The 23,317-nt window shown below is 39.5% G+C and overlaps 2 protein-coding genes across 2 annotated transcripts; both read left to right on the top strand.

Moving 5' to 3' along the window:
- The first annotated feature begins 213 nt into the window (after positions 1–213).
- On the top strand, positions 214–1,203 carry LOC123819263 (olfactory receptor 52L1-like). Its single transcript, XM_045839568.1, has one exon. The coding sequence runs from the start codon at positions 214–216 to the stop codon at positions 1,201–1,203; it is 990 nt and encodes a 329-aa protein (XP_045695524.1).
- An 11,428-nt stretch (positions 1,204–12,631) lies between these two features.
- LOC123819262 (olfactory receptor 56A1-like) lies at positions 12,632–20,473 on the top strand (the record flags this gene model as incomplete). The annotated part of the gene is made up of 2 exons (XM_045839567.1): positions 12,632–13,362; positions 20,290–20,473. Coding segments are annotated over 2 exons (915 nt in total), but the record flags the coding sequence as incomplete, so codon positions are not given.
- Positions 20,474–23,317: the final 2,844 nt, after the last annotated feature.

The raw sequence follows: 23,317 nt of genomic DNA, 5'->3' as shown, positions 1-23,317 counted from the left end.
CAGGAAGAGGAGAAAAAGGGAGAAAAAGGGAGAAAAAGATGGGATAACTGTAATAGCATAATCAATAAAATGTACTTAAAAAAAGAAAAGGAGATTTTCTTTTTGTATCTTTATTTCCTTTACTCTCTTGTGTTGCAGTTTAAGCCTCTTTCTTTTCGTGAAGATGGCAGCCAGGCCTGGACAAGGTGTTAAGCCATCAGGAATGGAAAAATCATGATTTTGATTTCTTTTTTCTCGTCCTTTTCTGAGTCATCCATGATGGCCCTTAGCAATTCCAGCCGGAGTCTCCTCCATCCTTCTTTTTTCCTAATCGGCATCCCTGGTTTAGAGGAAAGCCAGCACTGGATAGCATTGCCAATGTGTGCCCTTTACCTTTTTGCTCTAGTGGGCAATGTCACCATCCTTTTTATCATCTGGACTGATGCATCCTTGCACCAGCCTATGTACCTCTTTCTGGCTATGCTATCTGGCATTGACCTGGTCCTGGCCTCCTCTACGGCACCCAAAATGCTTTCAGTGCTCCTGGTTGATGCCCATGAGATTGGGTATACTTTCTGCCTGATCCAGATGTTCTTCATCCATGCATTCTCTTCCATGGAGTCAGGTGTACTTGTGGCTATGGCTCTGGATCGCTATGTAGCCATATGTCACCCTCTGCACCATTCCACCATCCTATATCCAGGGATCATAGGACGCATTGGAGTGGCAGTGCTACTGCGAGGATTGGTCCTCCTGCTCCCTTTCCCTATCCTACTGGGGAGACTTATCTTCTGTCAGGCCACTGTCATAGGTCATGCATATTGTGAACATATGGCTGTGATAAAACTTGCTTGCTCAGAAACCACAGTGAACCAAATGTATGGGTTGGCAGTGGCACTGCTTGTGGTTGGACTAGATGTCCTTGCCATTGGTATTTCCTATGCCCTTATCCTCCAGGCAGTGCTTAAGGTACCAGGGCGTGAGGCCCGATTAAAGGCCTTTAGCACATGTGGGTCTCATATTTGTGTCATCCTGATCTTCTATGTTCCTGGAATGTTTTCCTTTCTCACTCACCGTTTTGGCCACCATGTACCCCATCACATCCACATTCTTCTGGCTACACTCTACCTCCTTTTGCCCCCTGCACTCAATCCAATTGTCTATGGTGTGAAGACTGTGCAGATCCGCCAGCGAGTAATCAAGGTGTTGTACATAAAAGGGTAGATATTAATACATTCCAGGTATTGTTTCAGAAGCTCCTGAAAAAACACTGCCATGGCCTTCTAGGTTATATGGATAGAGGCCATCCCACATTGAGAAGGCCTTCTAGTACTACTAATCTCATGGCAAAGTAGTCATGGGCACTTCATTCCATAGCCATTTGGGATGTACCTGGATAGCTGGATGTGTGAATACTTTCCACATTCATTGTTTTGTTCTGATCCCAACATTTCCATGCTCTTTGTGATGGATAAATTTGGGGATAGATAAATTGACTCTGGGTATGCCATTTTCTGCCTTTATTTAATGATTGTGCAACACCATCCAGAATGAGAATGGGAATTCCCAACCTTTGTGTAGTTTTAGTTTTGCAGTGTCCTCAAACCCTCAAATTGCTGTGAGCTCTAAGTCACTGGAATCCTGTGTAATGAATGTCTCTTTAAAAACACTAGCAATATCCACAATATGAGAAAACACCTTTCATTGAAGTGTGGCTGTTACTCATTTATTTAAAAGGAACTTAAGTGGGGCAGGTGCTATAATAGGTTCTAGGAATAATATGTTATAATCTCTCATTTTTAAAAAGTAAAATAGGTCTGTATTTTTAATTCATTGTATTTTAACTTATTTATTTTTTCTTAAAATAAAGAGAATTGAATAACACCAAATGTTGAGTATATGTGTGCTTTGTAAATATTAATTTAACAAAGTAAAAGTAACCATGTAATTATGATAATCTAATAACTATAAAATGTGTTAGAGTCTGGTGTTGGTAAACATGGCTTTATTAATAAATGTGGAAGTAGTTATGCTACTTCAAAAATGAATTTCTCTTTTCAAAATGTGGATATGGAATAAAGTCAATTAGACCTCCCATTTCTGCTAACAAGAACTAGGTTAAAAGTTACAAGAGTGTTGGGAACCGCCCTGACTGGTATCAGAAGCTGAAACCCCACCTAGGCTAAGGCTAAGGGAACACCCTTGGAACTGTAAGCCAGCAAGGAGACAAAAGCTTATCTCCCTGGCAGGAATGCTGCTCCTGCTGCTTTATTCATGACTGAACCCCAAAAAGCTTGGTCGGTTAGCCAAAGACGGGTAAGATTCCCCAAGGGGGGAATGACCTAAGACAGGCACAATCACTTTGGGAGCCCCCCCAAAAGAAGGACTTGGGGGGCTGCAGCAAAAGGGGGTGATGGACCCTCGCTCCTCGGCTTTGACATAGCCTGAGTCCTCAACGTCTGAGAGAAAACCTCCTTGTCTCTCGGTTGCCTTAGTTCCCTTGCTCCACCTAAGCCTGAAACAATGACAGGGTGGTGCAGCTCTGTGCTGAAAAGGGCGGATTCCCTGGGTGATCAGGCCTAAGAAAGAATATGTAAATTACTGTGAAACCTTCTTTGTTTAGAATGCTCTCAGTTGAATGAGAAGGGTCCTAGGAGGAAGTTAGTTTGTTCCTCAAAGTCTTACAGCTCTTTGACCCCGACTCAAAATAGACTGGCAGAGTTCCTTGTTTTCTATGGTTCCTTACTTCCCCCTAATGAGTACTGTACTTTACCTGAATTATTATGCAAAATGGGTCTAATAAAAGCAGGTATGGACTGTAAATCAGCGCGCTCCCCACTAGGGGGGGTGGCCATTCTGTCCCTACTTCCTCACAGAAACTAGTCTGTCTCTGTGCATGTTTTTTTTTCTCGCATGTTTATTGCCGAGCCATCCACAGCATTCCGTGGTCACTGCTGGCCGGAGACCCATACATCACAAGAGTATCATCACAATTGGTGTATTGCTTCCTCTTAGTTGGATGTTATCCTAAGATTTTGCTTCACTCTTTTGTGTGCCTTAAAAAGAACACATTTGTTCAGTCCTGAAAAAGTCAAGCCACTGCTACCTTTAGGTAAGATGCTCAAATGAGGAGGATCCCATTCTGGGATTTGTTAGTGGTAGGAGGATTGGAGTGGATGGCTAGAATTTTCAATTTCTCTTTTCTTTGTAAATTGTACTTCTAATAGAGTTTTCTGTTACAGAGACTGAGTCTCAAGTCTTTAATTTGCTTGGCACCTGTGGATGAAATAGGAAGGAGTGGTGTGAATTGTTCTTATTGCAGGCGGAATTATACCTTGTCACCACCTTTGTTTTAGGTCTAGGACTTAAACTCTGGTAAGCTGTCCTGGGGAAGGAAGCGCAGGCTATGGTGTATAGCATCCATTGGAAAGTAACTTTCTTGAGTCTAGGGGTACTTAGTTTGGGTAGTTTATAAAAAGAAGCAGTTTGTTCGCTCTTTCCATTTATACCACTTGCTGAATCTTGGAATGTGAATAGAATGGTGGGATCTGAAGCAGCTGCCTTTGATCATGAGATGAAACCATGAGCTGCAGATGGCAGAGCACCACTACAGAAGAACCTGAATTCCCAAGACTGTCTAGGCCACCAATCCTAACTTAACCTGAGACAGAAGTAAATTTGTATCTGGTTTAAGACACTATACAAGTGTGGCAAAAGTAGGCTTACAGTTTTGAGTACACAAAACACAGAGTTTATTCTTGTAATATTTTTATAATCATAATCTGAGTGTCTTTTATCATACAACTGTAAACTTACTTTTGCCCAAACCTTGTATTTTTGGAGATCTTTGTTGCAGCTGAGTAACCTTATAGCCTAATAAATATATGTTTATCATCTCAGATCTTCCATGTAGAATGTATATTCTGCCTGAAGTATGTTTTAAAAAATTTTCTTTAGGGATAGACTCCCCATATCTAAGTGTTGATTATGGCCCTCAAAAAATGTTAATGGTCTCCTGTAATGATTATACCCCTATTCAACCCTCTTTCTCACTGTCTTGTGAGGTTATGCCCAATTGTATCCTTCTCTAAGTACATGCCCCCTGCCGACCCATGAACAATAAAGACAGGGCAAGGAGACTGAATCTTCCCCAGATTAGATTTAAACACCATTTCAGGGAAAGCATCGAGGGTCTTGTTTTCTATTATCTCAAATGTGTGTGTGCGTAAATCAGTATAAAATGTATCTCCACAGCATCAATCACACTAAACAAGTTCCAATTACCTGAAAAAATATTCTACTAATATTTATTGAATGAATAAATGGATTTTCATGCCCCTTTCCAAATGTTTTAATATTGAAATAGAATCTTTTGATTGTTTTCAAAATTTAATTTTGACAAGTATAACCTTTAAACTCTAAATATATGAGCAGAAGTAGAAATAAATTCTCAAAACATGTCTCTTCTCCATGTAACAAATGCTCACTTGATTAACACTTAATTACTGACAGTGTCTTTTTAGTCATTTTGCCCATCTTTAGCACAGTTCTTCATTCACCACTTAAACACTCTAATTAACTATATTTTAATTATTTGCATTTAAACTTATTAAAGCAAAGCTGAAAATTATTTCAATTATGAATCCAAGAAATTAAGTCACAGAAATCATTCACCAGTAATGATTCACTATTCTAATTCTCTCTCAAAACTTTGTCCTTATTCTTTATTAAAATAAAAAATTCTGCTTCTATTTCTGCCATTTAATTTTTTAATCCTGAAAAACTGGGAATAAGAGAGTCATAGCAGAGATATCCGATGTTAGCTCTAATATGTATCACAAAATACATAAGAAAATACAATTTATTAAAGGGGGCATGCAAATGTGGAAAATAAAGTTTTCTTTGGAAAAAGTTTATAGTGTTTGTCTAAAAATCTCTTTATTTTACTCTCATTCAAATTTACTATCAGAAAATTTTTGTATCATTTTCTTATTGTTTTATTTTCTACTATGGCTGTTGTGTATCTCATATTTTATTATATTTGTGTTTATTTGTGCCTTTTCTGTTTTCCTTGCTCATGCATGCTAAACATTTATCAATATTATGAAAAGATTTAAATATTTATACTGTTTTGTCATTGAACTAAATGTTAGTTTTGGTTCTTTGGATTAACTTTTTCTTTTCTGCTGACTGAGATTTCTTTATGCGTCTATCACCTCAAAGATTTGCTAAAAAAGCCATTTAAAAATATTATTATATATTTTACAAATGTCCCTTTTTCCTCCATGCACCGTTCTTTCTAATAGATTAGCTTTTCTGCTTGTTTAGCAATTACCTTTTCATTCTAATTTTCCTCAGATAGTCATAGATTTGGATTCTTTTCTATTTGTTCATATGTAAGAATTAATTGGTTTGGGTGGTTGGGGTAAGTTTCCGCAGAAGCTGTGAAGGTCATAGATTCTGTGCCCAGATTGCAGGGCTCTGTAGGTCACTGTGCAGGAATTTGCTGACAGGCAGAATTCCCTACAGTCTGTTGAAGAAAATGAAGAGCTGAGCTGGGTTTCCTCTCTTTTGCTAAAAAAAGAGAAGCTTTTATGTTTGGAGCCAGAGATGCTGCAGTATGTTTTGTGGGTCTGTGGAGCTGGCTTTCCATGCTTTCTCTCTATTTCTAACCTGGAAGACCATTCCTTGGAATTGATGCCAGTTCTCTCTGTTTGGTCCCACTGCAGTGACAAGGTTTGAAGACACAAAGGCATCTCCTTCATTTTTTTTACTTTATTTTTATTGTTTACACTATTACAGATGTCCCCATTTCCCCCCCTTGCCCTACCTCCACCTCTGCCTTTGCCCTCCCCTCTTCCATCTGGCCATGAAAAGATGCTCAAAATCACAAATTATTAGGAAATTGCAACTCAAAATTACAATGAGGTATCACACCTCACACCTGTTAGAATGGCTGTCCTCAAGAAGAGAAAAGGTAAGTGTTGGTTGATAAGAATGTACAGAAAGGCAACCCTTGTGCACTGTTAGTAGGAATGTAAATTGGTGCAGTCATTATGGTAAACAGTATGGAGGTTCCTTAAAACATGAAAAACGTGAAGAATTAGAACTAGCATATAATCTAGCAATCCTGCTTCTAGGTATACATACAAAAAACAAAACAAAACAAGATCAGTATCCAGAAGAGATATCTGCTCCTCCATGTTCATTGCAACGTGGTTCACAATAGGCATGATATGGAAATAACCTAAGTGTTTATCGACAAATGATTGATAAAGAAAATGTCACTGTTTTCAGGTGATATGATAGTATACATAGAAAACCCTATAGACTCCACCAAAAAACTTCTTGACCTAATAAGTGAATTTGGCAAAACAGCAGGATTCAAAGTCAATATTCAGAAATAATTTTTATACACCAACAACAAAATATCAGAATCAGAAATCAGGAAAAAAATTCCATTTGCTATAACAAGAAAAACAAAGTACATAGGAATAAACCTGACCAAGGAGGTAAAAGACCGGTACTCAGAAAACTACACAACATGAAAGAAAGAAATTAAGGAAGACACAAATAAATGGTAGCATATACTGTGTTAATGGATTGGAAGAATTAACTTCATCATGTCCATATTACCCAAAGCAATTTATAGATTCATCGCAATCCCTATTAAAATACCAATGACATATTTCACAGACATAAAACAAACACTTCAAAAATTTACATGGAACCATAAATGACCCCAAATAGCTGCAGCAATTTTGAGAAAGAAAAACAAAATAGGAGGGATCACAATACCTGATATAAAACTATATTACAAGGCCACTGTAATCAAAACAGTATGGTACTGGCATAAGAACAGGCACATAAACTAATGAAACAGAATAGAGAGCCCAGAAATAAACCCAAGTCTCCATGGTCACTTAATATTCGACAAAGGGGGCAGAAGCATAAAATGGAGTAAAAGTAGCTTCTTCAACAAATGGTGCTGGGAGATCTGGACAGCTACATGTGAAAAAATGAAAGTTGATCACCAACTTACACCATACACAAAAATAAATTCAAGGTGGATAAAAGACTTAAATGTAAGCCCAACACCATAAAAGTCCTAGAGGAGAATATACATAGGGAACTCTCAGATATTCCACACAGCAGTATTTTCATCGATATGTCCCCTAAAGCAAGGAACATAAAGAAAAGAATAAACAAATGGGACCTTATAGGGGGCCGGCCCACAGGACCTATGCCCATGGATAGGTTCTCCCGTGGGGAATCAGGCCTGCATTGTACCTAGGCTGCTATGAGACTTGCTTTTGCTAAAACTCCCTCACCCTGAATTGAGGCAGAAAATGTTTACTGCATATCTCTAAAGTAACTTCCTAGAATCTGTGCTAAACCTCCCAAGTGTGGAGTGTAACCAGTCCAACCACTGTTCCCCTTGATCTGTAACATCCTTCTATTTGAAGTAATTAGCAACACTCTTTCCTTTGTTATCTGTAAAAGGTAATCACCTACAGCAAACCTGTGCATAGTAAATGAGGACCATCCTTGATGTAATGTGCCCAGAAACACAATGAAAGCTTGTCCAGGCAGGGGTCAGTGCCCTCTCCTCACTTAGAGAGCAGCCATGCCATCCTTTTTTCTCCACAGGACTTCTGTAGTCCATGTGAATTTGTCTCTCGCAGCCACAACACACTGACTTTGTGGGCTGGAGTCCTCATCAGGACCTCATCAAAATAAAAAGCTTCTGCATGGCTAAAGAAAACAGCAGTAAAATGAAAAGGGAACCAACTATATGGGAAAATATATTTGCCAATGATACCTCAGACAAGGGTTCAATCTCCAAAATATATAAGGAACTCACATGACTCTACTCCGGAAAAACAAACAATTCAATTAAAAAATGGGTAAAGGACCTGAACAGGTACTTCTCCAAGGAGGACATAAAGAGGGCCCAGAGATGTGTGAAAGTATGCTCAGCATCACTAGCCATCAGAGAAATGCAAATTAAAAGCACAATGAGACACCACTTCACACGGGTCAGAATAGCCATCATTAACAAATCAATAAACAATAAGTGCTGGGAAGGCTGTGGAGAAAAGAGAACCCTAGGACATTGTTGGTGGGATTGCAGACTGGTACAACCACTATGGAAAACAGTATGGAATTTCCTCAAAAAACTAAAAGTAGAACTGCCTTTTGACCCAGCAATTCCACTGTTGGGATTATATGCTAAAAATCCTGAAACAATTCAAAAGAACCTATGCACCCCAATGTTCATAGCTGCATAATTTACAACAGCCAAGTGCTGGAAGCAACCTAAGTGCCTGTCAGTAAATGAATGGATCATAAAACTGTGGTACATTTACACAATGAAATACTACACAGCAGAAAGAAAGAAGGAGCTCCTACCCTTGGCAACAGTATGGATGGAACTGGAGAGTATTATGCTAAGTGAAATAAGCCAGGTGGTGAAAGACAAATACCATATGATCTCACCTATAAGTGGAACCTAATTAACAAAACAAAGAAGCAAGCAAAATATAACCACAGACACTGAAATAAAAAACAAACTGACAGTAACCAGAGGGGAGGGAGAGGGGGATAATGGGGGAAAATACAGGAAGGTCCATCAGGGAACATCTATAAAGGATACATGGACAAAGCCAAAGTGGGTAGGTTGAGGGTGGGAGGTAGGGATGGGTGGGGTGGGGGGCTTTGGAGGGGTGAAAATGGAGAGAAATGTACTTGAACAACAATAAAAAGAAGAAAATTATATATATAATATAATTATATATAATAAATTGTATATATATAATATTGTTGATCAATCGAAAAGAAGGAAATCCTGCCATTTATGACAACATGGATGGACCTTAAGGGTATTTTTCTAAGTGAAATAAGTCAGGCAGAGAAAGGCAAATACTGCATGTTATTACTTATATGTGGAATTAAAAAAAAACTGAACTCATACGAATGAACAACAAACTGATGGTTGCAAGAGGTGAGGTGAGGGAAAAACATGTGAATGTGGTCAAAAGGCACAAACTTCCAGTTATTAGATAAATGAGTTTTAAAGTGTTTAAAAAGTAGTAACTTTTAGAGAGATAAACAGGAAGGGAGGGAGAGGGAGAGAGAGAGGGAGAGAGAAGAATTTTTCAATCCAACATCTTGAATCAGAATTATTACAATTTTAATTTTTGTGATATTACTTACATTGTATATATCTCCCATGCTAGACTGTAGGCTTCAGCAAGTCAGGAGTCTTACACATTTTATTTACTTCTCAATACCACATGTCTGAGTTACTCTCCAAGGCAATGAACGCCCACACTAATTATTTATGATACTGAATTCAATTAGTATGCAAACTTGATACCTCTGCAAGTGAATGCTCCCTTTTTACTTTTACTAATTTTAGTGGGATTTTATCCTTTGGGTAGGAGGACAGATCAATCTTAGATGCTTCTCACTCGACAGAGACAGGGTGTTTCTTTGAGCTGATGCTCAAGAGTGCTGTTGGAGATAGAAAGTGCAATTTTCTTTTTTTTTTTCATTCCCATGTGCATATATCTTTTTAAAAATTTTTTATTTTAATTGTTGTTCAAGTATCGTTTTCTGTTTTTTACTCCCATCCCAGCCCACCCCCCACAGTGTTCCCCACCTCCCTCCCATTTCCACCCTCCCTAGTTTTTGTCCTTGTGTCCTTTATACTTATTCCTGTAAACCATTCTCCTTTTCCCCTGAAATTCCTTCCCCTCTCCACTCTGGTTATTGTCAACCTGTTCTCTGTTTCAGTGTCTTTGGTTATATTTTGCTTGTTTGTTTGTTTTGTTGTTTAGGTTCCTGTTAAAGGTGAGATCATATGGTATTTGTCTTTCACCGCCTGGATTATTTCACTCAGCATAATGCTTTCCAGTTCCATCCATGCTGTTGCAAAGGGTAGGAGTGCAAATTTCTCACTCTTTATTCCTTCTGCATTCTTGGCAGTAGAGAATACCCACAAAGAACTAAAGAGGGATCAAAGTAATAATGGTAAAAACCTAATACATCTCATAGGCACAGCTCTCTGGTAAGTCATGATTGGAAAATTAGATGGGACTGGAGGACACAGAGAAGGGCCTCAATTTCATTCCTTAAATTTTAAGTTTTATAATACAACCCTACCTGCAACCCAGCTAGATATGGTGAGATTTGATTTGAAAATTTGGCCCTAAGTACGAATACCCCATCATCTGCAGGGAGGATTGCAGGATCCCCCAAAGCAAAGCCCTCGAAGAATGTAAAATGCAAAAGAGAGAATAGAGGCCTCCAAGTTTCTCTCTAGGAAAGAGATTTTGGGCAGGTGAGTTTATGATATTTGAAAACAAAGCAAAAGAAACTTCACTGGTGTTCTTATAGACCCTCCACAAAGGAAGTGAAACAGATAGATTGGAACATTTTTCTCACTCTTGATATGCCATAACCCTACCCACTGCTCCTAACAACTTTTGATCAGTTGTATTAGTGACCCTTCTTCCTGTATGAAAAACAAGCCTGAGAGAAAGAGAAGTTTCACCCGGATTATGCAGCCCTTGTGGTGAGAGGAAGAAAAGGTATTCTCTGTGGAAGTGGAAGTGAAAGCAATCAGATTCTTCTTTAACAGGCAGCATGCAGGCTCCTTTCACAGACTTTAGATGAGATTGATAATGTTACTTGGGGGTTAGAAAATGTGGGGAGGGGCAGGGTACTTCTTTTTTGTGCTAGGTCTTGAGTAGTTCATATTAAGAAAGCTAGTTGCATTTTATGAACATGGGAAGCTACTGATACCATAATGTAATGCAATTGCCATAATGGAATCTCGATAAGGGTGGGAACATTACCACATTACACACCTTTTTATTCCTGTGACTATTCTAGTGCTGGAAATATGGTTGTTGTCAAATACTTATTGAATGACTGGGCTTATGTATGGTTAATTAGCTTTCCAAATTTGTGCAGCTATGAAATAGCTGAATTTAATTTGGGCTTTGTTAAGAAATTCTGGAAAAGTTCAATATACCATTTTGGGATGTTTTAAAGCAGTGTTTAAGAGGCTGACCTGTACAATGGAGCAGGTTAAGTCAGTTTCAGATCCTGTTCCCCACGTCTCAACTACTGGCACCCAGTAGCACCATAACATAAGGTAAGATAAAGTTTCCCAGGAGATCCAGCAGCCAGGTCCCAGTATTCCAAACTGATACTGTTCCCAGCTGCTTGAAGGAGGGAGTAGGCCAGTGTGAGGAACTGATTGTAGAGTATAAAACCCTTTAGACTTTTTAATCAAAGCCAAGGAAACAGTTCAAGTTCTTTTTCTAGATGTAGGCAGCTGACTCCTTGGTCAGGGTCCCAATCTGCTGCATCCTTTTGAGTTCCAGGGCTAAGGGTGGGTCACCAGGATACGTATTCTTACATCGGCTCCCATGATAAAATAAGTAAAAGGCCATGAGAGGTAGCACTGTTACAGAACAAACAAGGGGGGGGGGCTTGGGACGATATACTATTACTGAAAGAAGCCCCCAGGTACGTTATGTCCGTGGCCAGAGGAAAGACGTCTCTCACTGCCAGAGATTTGTGAAAAGGAAAGGAAATGTTTATTTAATGCTATACAAACTTAAAGTAGTGACCTAATGTCTTCATAAAAAAAATCCTAAAGTCCCTTAAAAACACCCACAAACAGACACAGTCCTTCCTTCCCCCTTTGCCCAGTCCAGAGTACCATATCTCAGGAAAGGAAATAGAAGTCCATGGCTCAGGCAGTCCTCTGGTTATTCCCAGTTAGTACTCCATCTTGACTGGGAGACCTCCCTGGGTTCCTGGCACCCTCAGCTGTGTTGCCGGGATCTCTGCTAAAACCAGGTGGTGGTTCCCCCTTCTAAAGCTGCAGGGGTTCCCACTCTGGCAAAGGCACATTGTCTTCTCTCCCAGGGCCACGGGAGTCCCCACTTAGCCAAAACCGCATGCTTCTCCCCCCAGTGGCTGCTGTGTCTGGGTTTAAATCCCCGCGCCAATCTTCCTCTGCAGCCCCATTTCCAACTCCTCCTACACTCGGCCACACTTGCCCTCAACCTGCTGTCTTTTCCAGCTTTTCTGGTCACCATCGTGGGTCTGGGCAGGTGTGATCCCATGTCATGGAGCCAATCTTCTCCAAGCTTCCACACAGGTGCTGTAACTCGGGGGATCTGCCCCCCAGTCACATCTTGGGGGGGAGGTCCCTTTCCATCCACCTGGCCTAAAGCATGGCCATAGCTATTTAGCATATCTAAGTGCTTATTAGCATAAGTGACCAGCCAAAGGCTATAGGTATGTTAAATGACCATGCCATGGATTAGCTGCAAAGCTGCCCTGCATGTTCTTGCTCTGTGTGCCCCTTCCCCCAACTCACACCTGTGGGGGAAAGGGTGAAGACATCTTAAAATCTCCTGGACACCTTGAGTTCTGGACCCCATTTCGAATGCCCATTTGGGGTCCCCCCTCTTGGCTGTACCCTGTAACAGCACTGGATACATGAATATTCAGAAATCCTAAGTTCTTCCTGAAAGAAAATGCTCTTCTATAATTTCAGAAGTCCCATATACTTGAATACAAAGGGTCCCATATTTTTCCTGGTTGGGAACCTCATGCAAATGTATGACTGAAACTCGTGGGGGCCAGTGCCATCCTCCTGATCACCAGCTTGCTAGAGGCTTCTCTGCATGAGCCCATATGCTACCTGCTCAGCCTCCTTTCTCTGCTGGACATTGTGCTCTGCCTCACTGTCATCCCCAAGGTCCTGGCCATCTGGTTTGACCTCAGGTCGACCAGCTTCTCTGCCTGCTTCCTGCAGATGTTCATCATGAAAAGTTTTCTTGCCATGGAGTCTTGCACATTCATGGTCATGGCCTATAACTACTACGTGGCCATCTTCCACCCACTACAATACTCATCCATCATCACTAGCCAGTTTGCTGCCATCACTCAGAATGTTTTGCTGCTCTCACCAGTCCTCTTTCTCTCTGCCCGGATGCATTACTGTGGAAAAAATGTTATCAAGAACTGCATCTGTGCCAATCTGTCTGTGTCTAGGCTCTCCTGTGACAATTTCACCCTGAACAGAATCTACCAATCTGTGGCTGGTTGGACCTTACTGGGCTCAGATTTCATTCTCATCTTCTTCTCTTACACTTTCATCCTAAGAACTGTGCTTAGATTCAAGGCTGAGGGGGCTGCAGTCAAAGCCCCGAGCACATGTGGCTCCCACTTCATCCTCATTCTGTTCTTCAGCACCATCCTGCTGGTTGTGGTGTTGACAAATGTGGTCAGGAAGAGGGTCCCCATGGACATCCTGATCCTGCTCAATGTCCTTCATCACCTCATACCCCTATTGTATATGGGTTTTTTATTTTTCTATTACAGTTGTCACAATATTTTCCCTGTCACTCCACCCATACCCTGCTCCCACAGTCAATCCCCACTCTGTTATCTATGTTATGGGTCATTTATGCATGTTTCTTGACTAGATACTTCCCCTTCTATCCCCCGTTATCGCCCTTTCCCCTCCCCTCTGGTTGCTGTCAATCTGTTCTTTGTTTCCATGCTTCTGGTTCTATTTTGCTCACTTGTTGTTTTGATCATTAGGTTCCTCTTATAGGTGAGATCATACAGTATTTGTCTTCTGCCACCTGGCTTATTTCACTCAGCATAATACTCTTCAGTTCCATCCATGCTGTCATGAAAGGTAAGAGTTTCTTTTTTCTTTCTGCTGTGTAGTATTCCATTGTGTAAACGTATTACAGTTTTCTGATCTATTCATTTACTGATGGGAACCGAGGCTGTTTCCAGCACTTGGCTATTGTAAATAACACTGCTATTAACATAGGGGTGCATAGGTTCTTTTGAATTGGTGTTTCAGGATTATGAAGGTATAATCCTAGCAGTGGAATTTATGGGTCAAAAGGCAGTTCCATTTTTAGTTTTCTGAGGAAATTCCATAGTGTTTTCCAGAGTGGCTGCTCCAGTCTGCATTCCCACCAACAGTGCACTAGAATTCCCTATTCTCCACATCCTCTCCAACACTTGTTGTTTGTTGATCTGTTTATGATGGCCATTCTGACTGGTGTGAAGTGGTATCTCATTGAGGTTTTAATTTGCATCTCTCTGGTGGCTAGTGATGCTGAGCATCCTTTCATATGCCTATACGTCCTCTTTATGTCCTCCTTGGAGAAGTACCTATTCAGGTCCTTTGTCCATTTTTAAATTGGATTGTTTGTCTTACTGGTGTTGAGTCATATGAGTTCTTTATGTACTTTGAAGAACAAATACTTATTGGAGATACCATTGGCAAATATGTTTTCCTACATGGTTGGTTCTCTTTCCATTTTGCTGATGTTATCTTTAGCCTTGCAGATGCTATTTAATTTGATATAGTCCCATTTGTTTATTTTTTCTTTATTTCCCTTGCACTAGGAGATATATTGGCAAAACTATTGCTGTGTGGGATATCTGATTTTATTTATTTGTCTTTAAATATAAAGAAATAACTGGTACAAACAATCTCTTGTTCACTTCTCATCTATGTTTTTCTACATATATATCAAAATTATACGTATGCATATTTATGTAAAAATATTGACCCATATCAATGTTACAACAATAAAATAAGTGCTAAAAAAGATTTTATTTAATTTTAGAGAGAAAAGAAGGGAGGGAGAAAGAGAGGGAGAGAAACATCAGTGTGTGGTTGCCTCTGGCACACCTGCTACTGGGGGCCTGGCCCCACAACCCAAGTGTGTACCCTGACTGAGAATCCAACAAACGACTCTTTAGTTCGCAGGCTGGCACTCAGTCCTCTCAGCTATACCAGCCAGTGCTATATCAGTTATTTCTTTTTTAAAAAGATTTTATTTATTTATTTTTAGAGAGGAAAGGGAGGGAGAAAAAGAAAGAGAGAGAAACATCAATGTGCAGTTGCTGGAGGCTGTGGCCTGCAACCCAGGCATGTGCCCTAACTGGGAATTGAACCTGCGATGCTTTGGTTTGCAGCCCAAGCTCAATCCACTGAGCTATGCCAGCCAGGTATATCAGTTATTTCTGATGAGGGAGATTTTGCTTGACTTTAAGTGATAATATCATATAATTTGCATGATAGTATGTTGATATATTATTTTATAATCAGAAGAAAAATTAAAAGCTTCTATTGATTGGGCTGCATTGTTCAGAGTGAGAATTCAAAGGTTGAGTATTAAACTGGTGAGAAAAGTACATTAGTATTTATGAGTAGAAAACAAATGTAACTTCCGGCTAAGATGGAGGCGTAGGTAGACACACTGTGCCTCCTTGCACAACCAAGATAGGGACAACAACAATTTAGAAACAGAGTAACAACCAGAAATGACACAAAATTGAACTGTATGGAAGTTGTACAACCAAGGAGTTAAAACAGACACGTTCATCCACACAGGTAGGAAAGGCGGAGTTGGGCAGCTGGGCACAGAGGGGTTGGAGCACAAAGAATGGTGGGACCCACATATACAGCATCCTGGGCATGCAAGACCACAGCAGGCAGACCCTGGGCATGGGGTGGCAACTAGGAAGACCTAGCAAAGCAGCAGTTGTGAAGCAAGGCACTGCGCACCACCCAGGGGTCCCAGCACCAGGAAATAGAGCCTTGGGAAACTGATTGAAAACACCTGTGAAAGTAGAGGCACAGGGAGAGACTCCTAGCCTTACAGGAGAGTTTGTTGAAGAGACCCACGGGGTCCTAGAATGTGCACAAGTTCACCCACATGGGAATTAGCACCAGAAAGGCCCGGTTTGCTTGGGGGAGCGGCAGAAGGGACTGAAATCCATCGAAGAGTGGAGCAAGCACCATTGTTCCCTCTCAGACCCTGCCCCCACATACAGCACCACAACACAGTGACTGGATTGCCCCACCCTGGTGAACACCTAAGGCTCCACCCCTCATAAGTAACAGGCATGTCAAGAAAAAAAAATGGCCTGAATGGAAGAACGTGGATCAAAGCTCCACAGCAAATACAACTAAGCGACCAAGAGATAGACAACCTATCAGATGCACAGTTCAAAGCAGTGGTGATCAGGATGCTCACAGAATTGGTTGAATTTGGTCGCAAATTAGAGGAAAAAATGAAGGCTACGTTAAGTGAAATGAAGGAAAATACAAAGGGAACCAATAGTGATGGTAAGAAAACTGGGACTCAAATCAATGGAGTGGACCAGAAGGAAGAAAGAAACAACCAAACAGAAAAGAATGAAGAAACAAGAATTCAAAAAAAAATGAGGAGAGGCTTAGGAACCTCCAGGACATCTTTAAATGTTCCAACATCAGAATTATAGGGGTACCAGAAGGGGAAGGGGAAGAGCAACAAGTGGAAAAGTTATTTGAACAAATAATAAAGGAGAACTTTCCCAATCTGGCAAAGGAAACAGATTTCCAGGAGGTCCAGGAAGCTCAGAGAGTCCCAAAGAAGGTGGACCAAAGGAGAAACAAACCAAGGCAAATCATAATTACATTAGCCAAGGTAAAAATGAAGGAGAGAATCCTAGAAGCAGCAAGAAGTAAGGAGACAGTAACCTACAAAGGAGTTCCCGTCAGACTGTCAGCTGATTTCTCAAAAGAAATCTTGCAGGCAAGAAGGGGCTGGAAAGAAGTATTCCAAGACACGAAAGGCAAGGACCTACATCCAAGACTGCTTTATCCAGCAAAACTTTCATTTAGAATGGAAACGCAGGTAAAGTGCTTCTCAGATAAGGTCAAGTTAAAGGAGTTCATCATCACAAAGCTCTTATTTTATGAAATGTTAAAGGTGCTTATCTAAGAAAAAGAAGATAAAAAGCATGTATAGTAAAATGACAGCAAACTCACAATTATTAACAGACACACCTAAAACAAAAACAAGAACAAACTAAGCAAACAACGAGAACAGAAACAGAACCACAGAAATGGAGATCAGGGGAGTGGAAGGGGGAGAGTGGGGGAAAAGGTACGGAGAAAAAGTAGCATAGATGGTAGGTAGGAAATAGACAGGGGGAGAGCAAGAATAGTATGGAAATGTGGAAGCTAAAGAACGTATGACACATGGCCATGACCTAAAGCAGGGGAATGTAGGTGGGAGAGGGTGTGCAGGGTAGAGGGGAATGAAGGGGGGGGAATGGGACAACTGTAATACCATACTCAATAAAATATATTAAAAAAAAGAAAGCAAATGTAAGAAGCCAATTAATTCAAGTACAGATTTAAAGGTGACCAGTTAGGAACTCACAAAGAAACAAAAAAATAAGGATGGAAGGAAAAAGAATCACAAAGTAGTTCTTTCACTCTTTATTGGCCTGATTGTATCATCCTTTTTGAAATTTCAGTTTTGGCCATCAGTCTGTTCCGGGGTTATTTCCACACAGATCTATTGATTTTCAGGTGCATTATTCCCAGTACCAGTGAATAGAGCTGTGTTACGAAGATCCCAGCAGAAAAGGCTCCTGTCCAGCTTGCCTACTGTGTTGTTATCTCTTTGTTCTCCTCTTTGTATCTATTACAGATGGGCCTAATCCCCGTGTAATATAAAGGGATAGGAAGCTCCATTGAGGAAGCAGACTGCTGCAATCACACCAATCCCAAACACATTTGTAAAAGGCATCAGGAGAATAGGTTTTTGCCCATTTTCTAATGTAAAATAGCTTTCATACAGTGACATCTGTGGTGGATCAGATGAGACAAAGATATTAAATAAATTATTACCTAACTAAAAAATTCATATCTCAAATTATTTCTCTGGCGAACATGATTTTTTGCATAAACCTCTCCCAGACTCCTCTCAGATTTATTCTTGATTTATGTAATTGCACTATATGTATCTCCTCCTATACTCATTAATTATTTTATTTATATGCATTTATTTTTCATTAGAATTTCATTTGCGTGCAGTGGGAGTTTCCTTGCTGGGAAAATGGGAAATGGTTGAATACTCAGTTCAACCTGTTCTCAGGATTTAACTTGTGTTGTTTAAACTCCCATCTTTTTTGACTTATTTAATTCCTGTGATGGATTCACTTCTAAAATTTAGATTAGAAACATCTTACTTTCTAACTAACTTCAGGCTCAAATTTTCAACTATCCTTAGAACAGACACAATTGTTGGACATAAGACTACAAAGCCATTGGTAGAATCCAATCTATACTATTATTCATCTCTCTTGTCCTGACTTTATTCTTTGTCTAGCTTAGATTCTATACTACTTCATTTAATCACTGTCTTGTAAACAATCTAACCTCCTTTATTCTCTCCATCCACTGTAGTTGCTTGAAAAAACCCAAACTCTATTCAAATCTAAATACTTGTCTCCTGTGTGAAAGATTGAAAATTGTTTAAAAAATCTCCTATGTAAGTTTACTGATTTCACATTAAATTTATTATTACATACCTCAGGTATAAAATCATAAATACCCAGAAATCTTACTGTGTGATATAGTAAATAAGCTCATACTCACTAAGCTGCCCAAGGCAGAATCCTAAGAATCATATTTGATTTCTACATTGAATGCCTCATTTCTAAGTCATCAGTTTATCTACTTGATTATTCTTCCAAAACGTGTCCACTTCAATTCATTTCCTCTGCCACCAATTGGGTCAGGCCACTGCCATCTCTTGCCTGGACCATGTAATAGTCTTTTGCCTGGCTTCTCTGCTTCTACTTTTGTTTTCTCATCTATTCATACCTCTCTTCATTAAAGCCTTTTGATCCATATCATCTAAAGTAATGGTCCTATGGTAATGCCTTGTGATGGCACATAGCAGGATCATTATATTTGCTTTCATATAAGTTTCAAAGCTGCATTTATTTGTTCTATATTTTATTTTTGTGTTCAAAAATTAAATTAAAATACATAAAATTAGATAATATATACACATGGTTCACTTAGTATTACTTCTCACTGCATATAATAAAAAATCCAACTAATAATGGCTTAAACAAATTATTTTTTCCCTTCCATGTGCAAATGTTTCAGAAATGCACATCCAGGGTTGAAACTGAAGCTTCACCAGTATCTCTCTTCCTGCTTTATTATGCTAAGAATCTGAATTTCACCCTCAAAGTTGCTGGTAGTTTAAAGTGGTTGCTAGAAATTTAGGCATCGATCCTGTCTGTTCCATGAGGAAGGAATGAGTGCAAATGACCTACATTTCTCAGTTTAGTTAGCCCACATTAAAGGGTCTTCTTGGAAACCATACCAAATGATATGTACTAACATTTGGAATCCATATTTTGTCAATATAGATGGGTACTCAAATAAAATCATGGTTTTTCAAACACTGAAGAAGAATGGGGGATATTGGGTAAACAACCAGCAGTCTCTAACATACCATCTTATTCCTGTCTGCCAAGCACATACATATCTTACTCTTATAGTTTTTTTGTGCATCCTTTGAGAGATAATGTGATTATATACAAAATATATATAATAAGGATATACTTATTTATATGCATTATTGTATATTATTATGAAATTATTTTGTGGAGCATTCTATGTACTCTTTTGCCTCTTGTTTCTTTGCTAGCCAATGTATTTTAGAAATTATCCTAATAAGAACATTTAGAGATGTCTGTTTTCTTTGACAAGCACAGGCTTAGGAAGAACTCTTGGTGAGGGCAAGGACCATGTAGACCTCATTCATTAGTATATACAGTAGCTAGCAGTTTGTGGAGCAGTAGATAGTTAGTAAGCATTTGTTTAATGGATCAGACACACAAATAGCAAATGCCTAAGCTAGGGTTCAAATCTGCTTGTGATTTGAATGATTTTATTACCATGATCTCATCTACAACCTTGATGTGCTAAGTTGGGTTGACCAATTTTCTTACACTGTACTCTCTTTCAATTCTTTAGAGATAAATATATTTGTTGGTTAAAAATGTTAATAGTTTGCTGAATTTGATCTGCAAGGATTTTCTTTCAGATAACAACACCTACAGTCACATTCATTGGTGTAGTAAAGCCAGCAGAAAAGAGTCATTTATAACACAGACAATGGAATCAGACATGTGGTTACCATGGTGTTTAATTGTGTGACTTTGGCCATCATTTTTCTATTTGTCCCCTGCACAGTGGAGATAATAGTTTCTACTCCCTAGAGTTGCTCATTCATATCTAAGAAAGATAATTCAATGGGAAAAAAATAAAGGAAGAACTTGAATAGTTAGGTCACTCAGAAAGTATTCAAAACATTGGAGTCATTATCATAAAAAGGATCCAGAATTTTAGTCTCTTTTCCTCAGTTTTAATCTGTGTTTATGTTTCAGGCTTATGCACCGGATCCTTGACTTCTGGATTCCAGGCAAGTTCTTACCTCAGTTTCAAACCTCTCCATCCTTTACATCCCAGCTCCCTACTTGCAGTAGCACCATTGACAGAGTTCCCAAAGGAGACAGCTCATCTTTCCCCATGTCTCTGCTTCCCAAGCCACCTTTTTCCATCTGGGTCTAAGAAGGCGGGGTAGGAGAGGAATAAGGAGCTCATAAAAGTCAAGATTTATTCCCCAAGTCCCAGCATGGTTAGCACTATGGCTGAGACATCATCAAGGACTCATCCTTGTCCATCTTCTGTAAGTTCCAGAGTCATGGGAGGGTAGTACAGGCTGCATTAGATCTGTGTAGGAAGAGTAACAAGGCAGGCAGAGGTTCTTGCCTAACAGGCAAGCTCCAGTAAAGAGGGAGAAAAAGGCAATGAGGAGCTGGGTGGGGAGGTGACACTGGATGCATTAGTAACCAGAAATTCTGCAAGAAAGCTCCTACTTTTTTATTCACTCTTCCTTCCTAATAGAGAGTTCTATTTCCTTGTTTAGTTAGGAGACTTAGCTCAAGTAGATAATTGGACTTCATCTTTCCTGACCTGGAAAGAATGGAGGTCTATAAATCCAACAATGGGGTAAAGTATATAGGATGCTAAATTTAGTACATCACCGACACCTGGCACATAAATTCAGAAAATATATCAAAGAAGATTTCCCAAAATCCTGTCCCAGTAGAGCAGTTTAAACTGGAGAGAGAAGACATTCTTGGGACTGATAGGAAGCTCTCTTTCGTATTTCACCAAACCCAGTTTCTCCATGATCTCTCTCTAATGGCCCTACTTTTACTTTTCCCCCCAAGCTAGCCATTCGTATATTTTAAAGTTCTCACCAACTTTCTTTGTTTTATGCAGTCCACACACCTGTAATTTGTAATGATGACCTCCCCAAAAGGAATCAATGCCTTTTATCCCCATGTAACATGATTATGTCTCAGCTTGACAAAGAATTTCTTAATACATATTGTTCTGAGTTGGATAGAATATTCCAAGTGGACCAAGGAGAACAGAATTGAGGAAGATTCTCAACTGTTTTTCTCTTGATATTGTACTTTTGTGAAATAAACTAATGCATATAGTATACTTACAATAATGTCTGATACATCCTTGACCCTGGTATATATCAGCTAATATTGTCAATCTGGTTTTAGAGTCCTACATTAATGTTTACTCTATGTATTGCATTATCCATCTATGTTCATGTATATACTTCCACCTGTCAGAACATCTAGGAATCTGTTCTCATTTACTTCTCTCCTATTTCAGATTTTATCACTCCCTGCCTCCCCTCCCTCCATTCTCCAGTGCTAAATGGTGAAGAAATGGACTTTAGTAGACTTGGCTGGCTGGAGGCAAGTGTCCTGGGCTGATGAGTTTCAGGGTATAGAGATTTGGCCTTTTCACAAGTACATGGACAATATGTGGTGAATGGAAGTAGATACATCGGAGAATTGATCAGCAAGAGGCCTTTGAGGAGGAGCATAAACAGGAATGGAGATTATGTCAAACAAGACTAGAAAAGGACAAAGTGCTAAGAAGGGCATTCTTCAGGGATGAGGAAATAGGATATGGGGAGGATAAGGGTCAAGGAGGAGAGGAAAGCCTGGTGCACGGAGAGAAGATTTTGTATGGAGGAGTTGGTAATGATTTGGACTGAAAGAAATTCAAGAAAATTTTACCAATGTAATTAGGAACAATAAAGTTGTTTTGTGTTTGTATTAGGGCAAGAGGGAAAGACTTATGAGTCAGAGAGCTAACACAGGGTTTTTCCATTAACCAAGGGCAAGCTCTTGAGGTGCACCTGCACACAGTGGCATGAGTAAGCCCCCGAGTTCCAACATCATACATTTTGTGCCATTCTCTGCCCCTTGCAAGCTGCCGCACAAACCTCAGGGACCATCATTTGTAGCTTTGATTAGAACTTCTGGTTTTCCTGCTTCAGTGTTCTCTTTAGCACACTGAAACTCTGATTAATGTTCTCCTCTCACATTCTCTTCTTGAAATAATCCATCAATATCAAACACCAAGGTACAGCAATTCAGGAGCCTTTTTCAATGGACTTTGATTAAGAATCCATGTTGTATTAAAGAATACTGGAGTGTATAAGTGGAAAAGTACACTTTATCTATCCTCTCACAGTATAGGGTAGGGTAGTGGGAGACAGGTATGAAAGCTATGTGCTAAGAATTATCAGGCAAATTATAACAACAATTGAAATTGCCTACTAAATGGACTAACTACTCCAATTATTTTACTTTTATTCTGAATTTTTAATTTTCCATAAACAAATAAGCATGCTGCAGCATGCTTCTTTTTTTGTCTTGCTTTTTACTTCACTTATAAGCTTGAGATGAGGCTCTTATCTACATAGCCAACACTTCCTTTTTACACTTCCTCAGATCCATTCTGGTGTCTATTGTCACCAGTCCAATGAAGTATTTTGGTCCAGGTTACTCATGACACCATTTTAATAAAATTTAAGAGCTATTAACATTCTCATGTTATTGAACCTCTGCTTAACTGAAAAGTTGGTCATTAACTTGTTGAAATTTTCACCTTAATTTTCCTAGGTCACTATACCCTTCTAATTTTCTTCATGCCTTTCTAGCCCCTCCAGTTATATATCTTCCTCTCTTTTTAACCTGTATAGAGTTGCTATTTTCCAGGATTTTAATATCAGTCTGAAACTTTTCTGACTACATCAGCTATGTACTCATTCTCTCTGAATTTTTTTTATCTTAAACCAGGGTACTATTAATATGTCAAAACCTTCATTTCCAGTAGCCTAAGATGAATCTCTGTGGAGATTGTGAACATCTCAGCTTTGACTTATGCCTATGTACACTAAACATACTCATTTTCCTGTGTTTCATCTTAGTGATTCAATTTATTTTCTCAAGTCAGAAAACAGGGTGCCACTCTGGGCTCTTCACCTATTGTCTCTTTCATAACTAATTTGTCACTAAACTCTGCCTATCTAAC

The sequence above is a fragment of the Phyllostomus hastatus genome, unplaced genomic scaffold (genome assembly GCF_019186645.2).
Source record: "Phyllostomus hastatus isolate PE091 unplaced genomic scaffold, TTU_PhHast_1.1 phas_contig_304, whole genome shotgun sequence".
NCBI classification, from domain to species: Eukaryota; Metazoa; Chordata; class Mammalia; order Chiroptera; family Phyllostomidae; genus Phyllostomus; species Phyllostomus hastatus.
This window is presented reverse-complemented; position numbering and strand designations above follow the sequence as displayed.

Excerpts from the sequence above, each read along its gene's own strand:
- LOC123819263 (XM_045839568.1), top strand. The coding sequence starts at position 214 with ATGATTTTGATTTCTTTTTTCTCGTCCTTTTCTGAGTCATCCATGATG.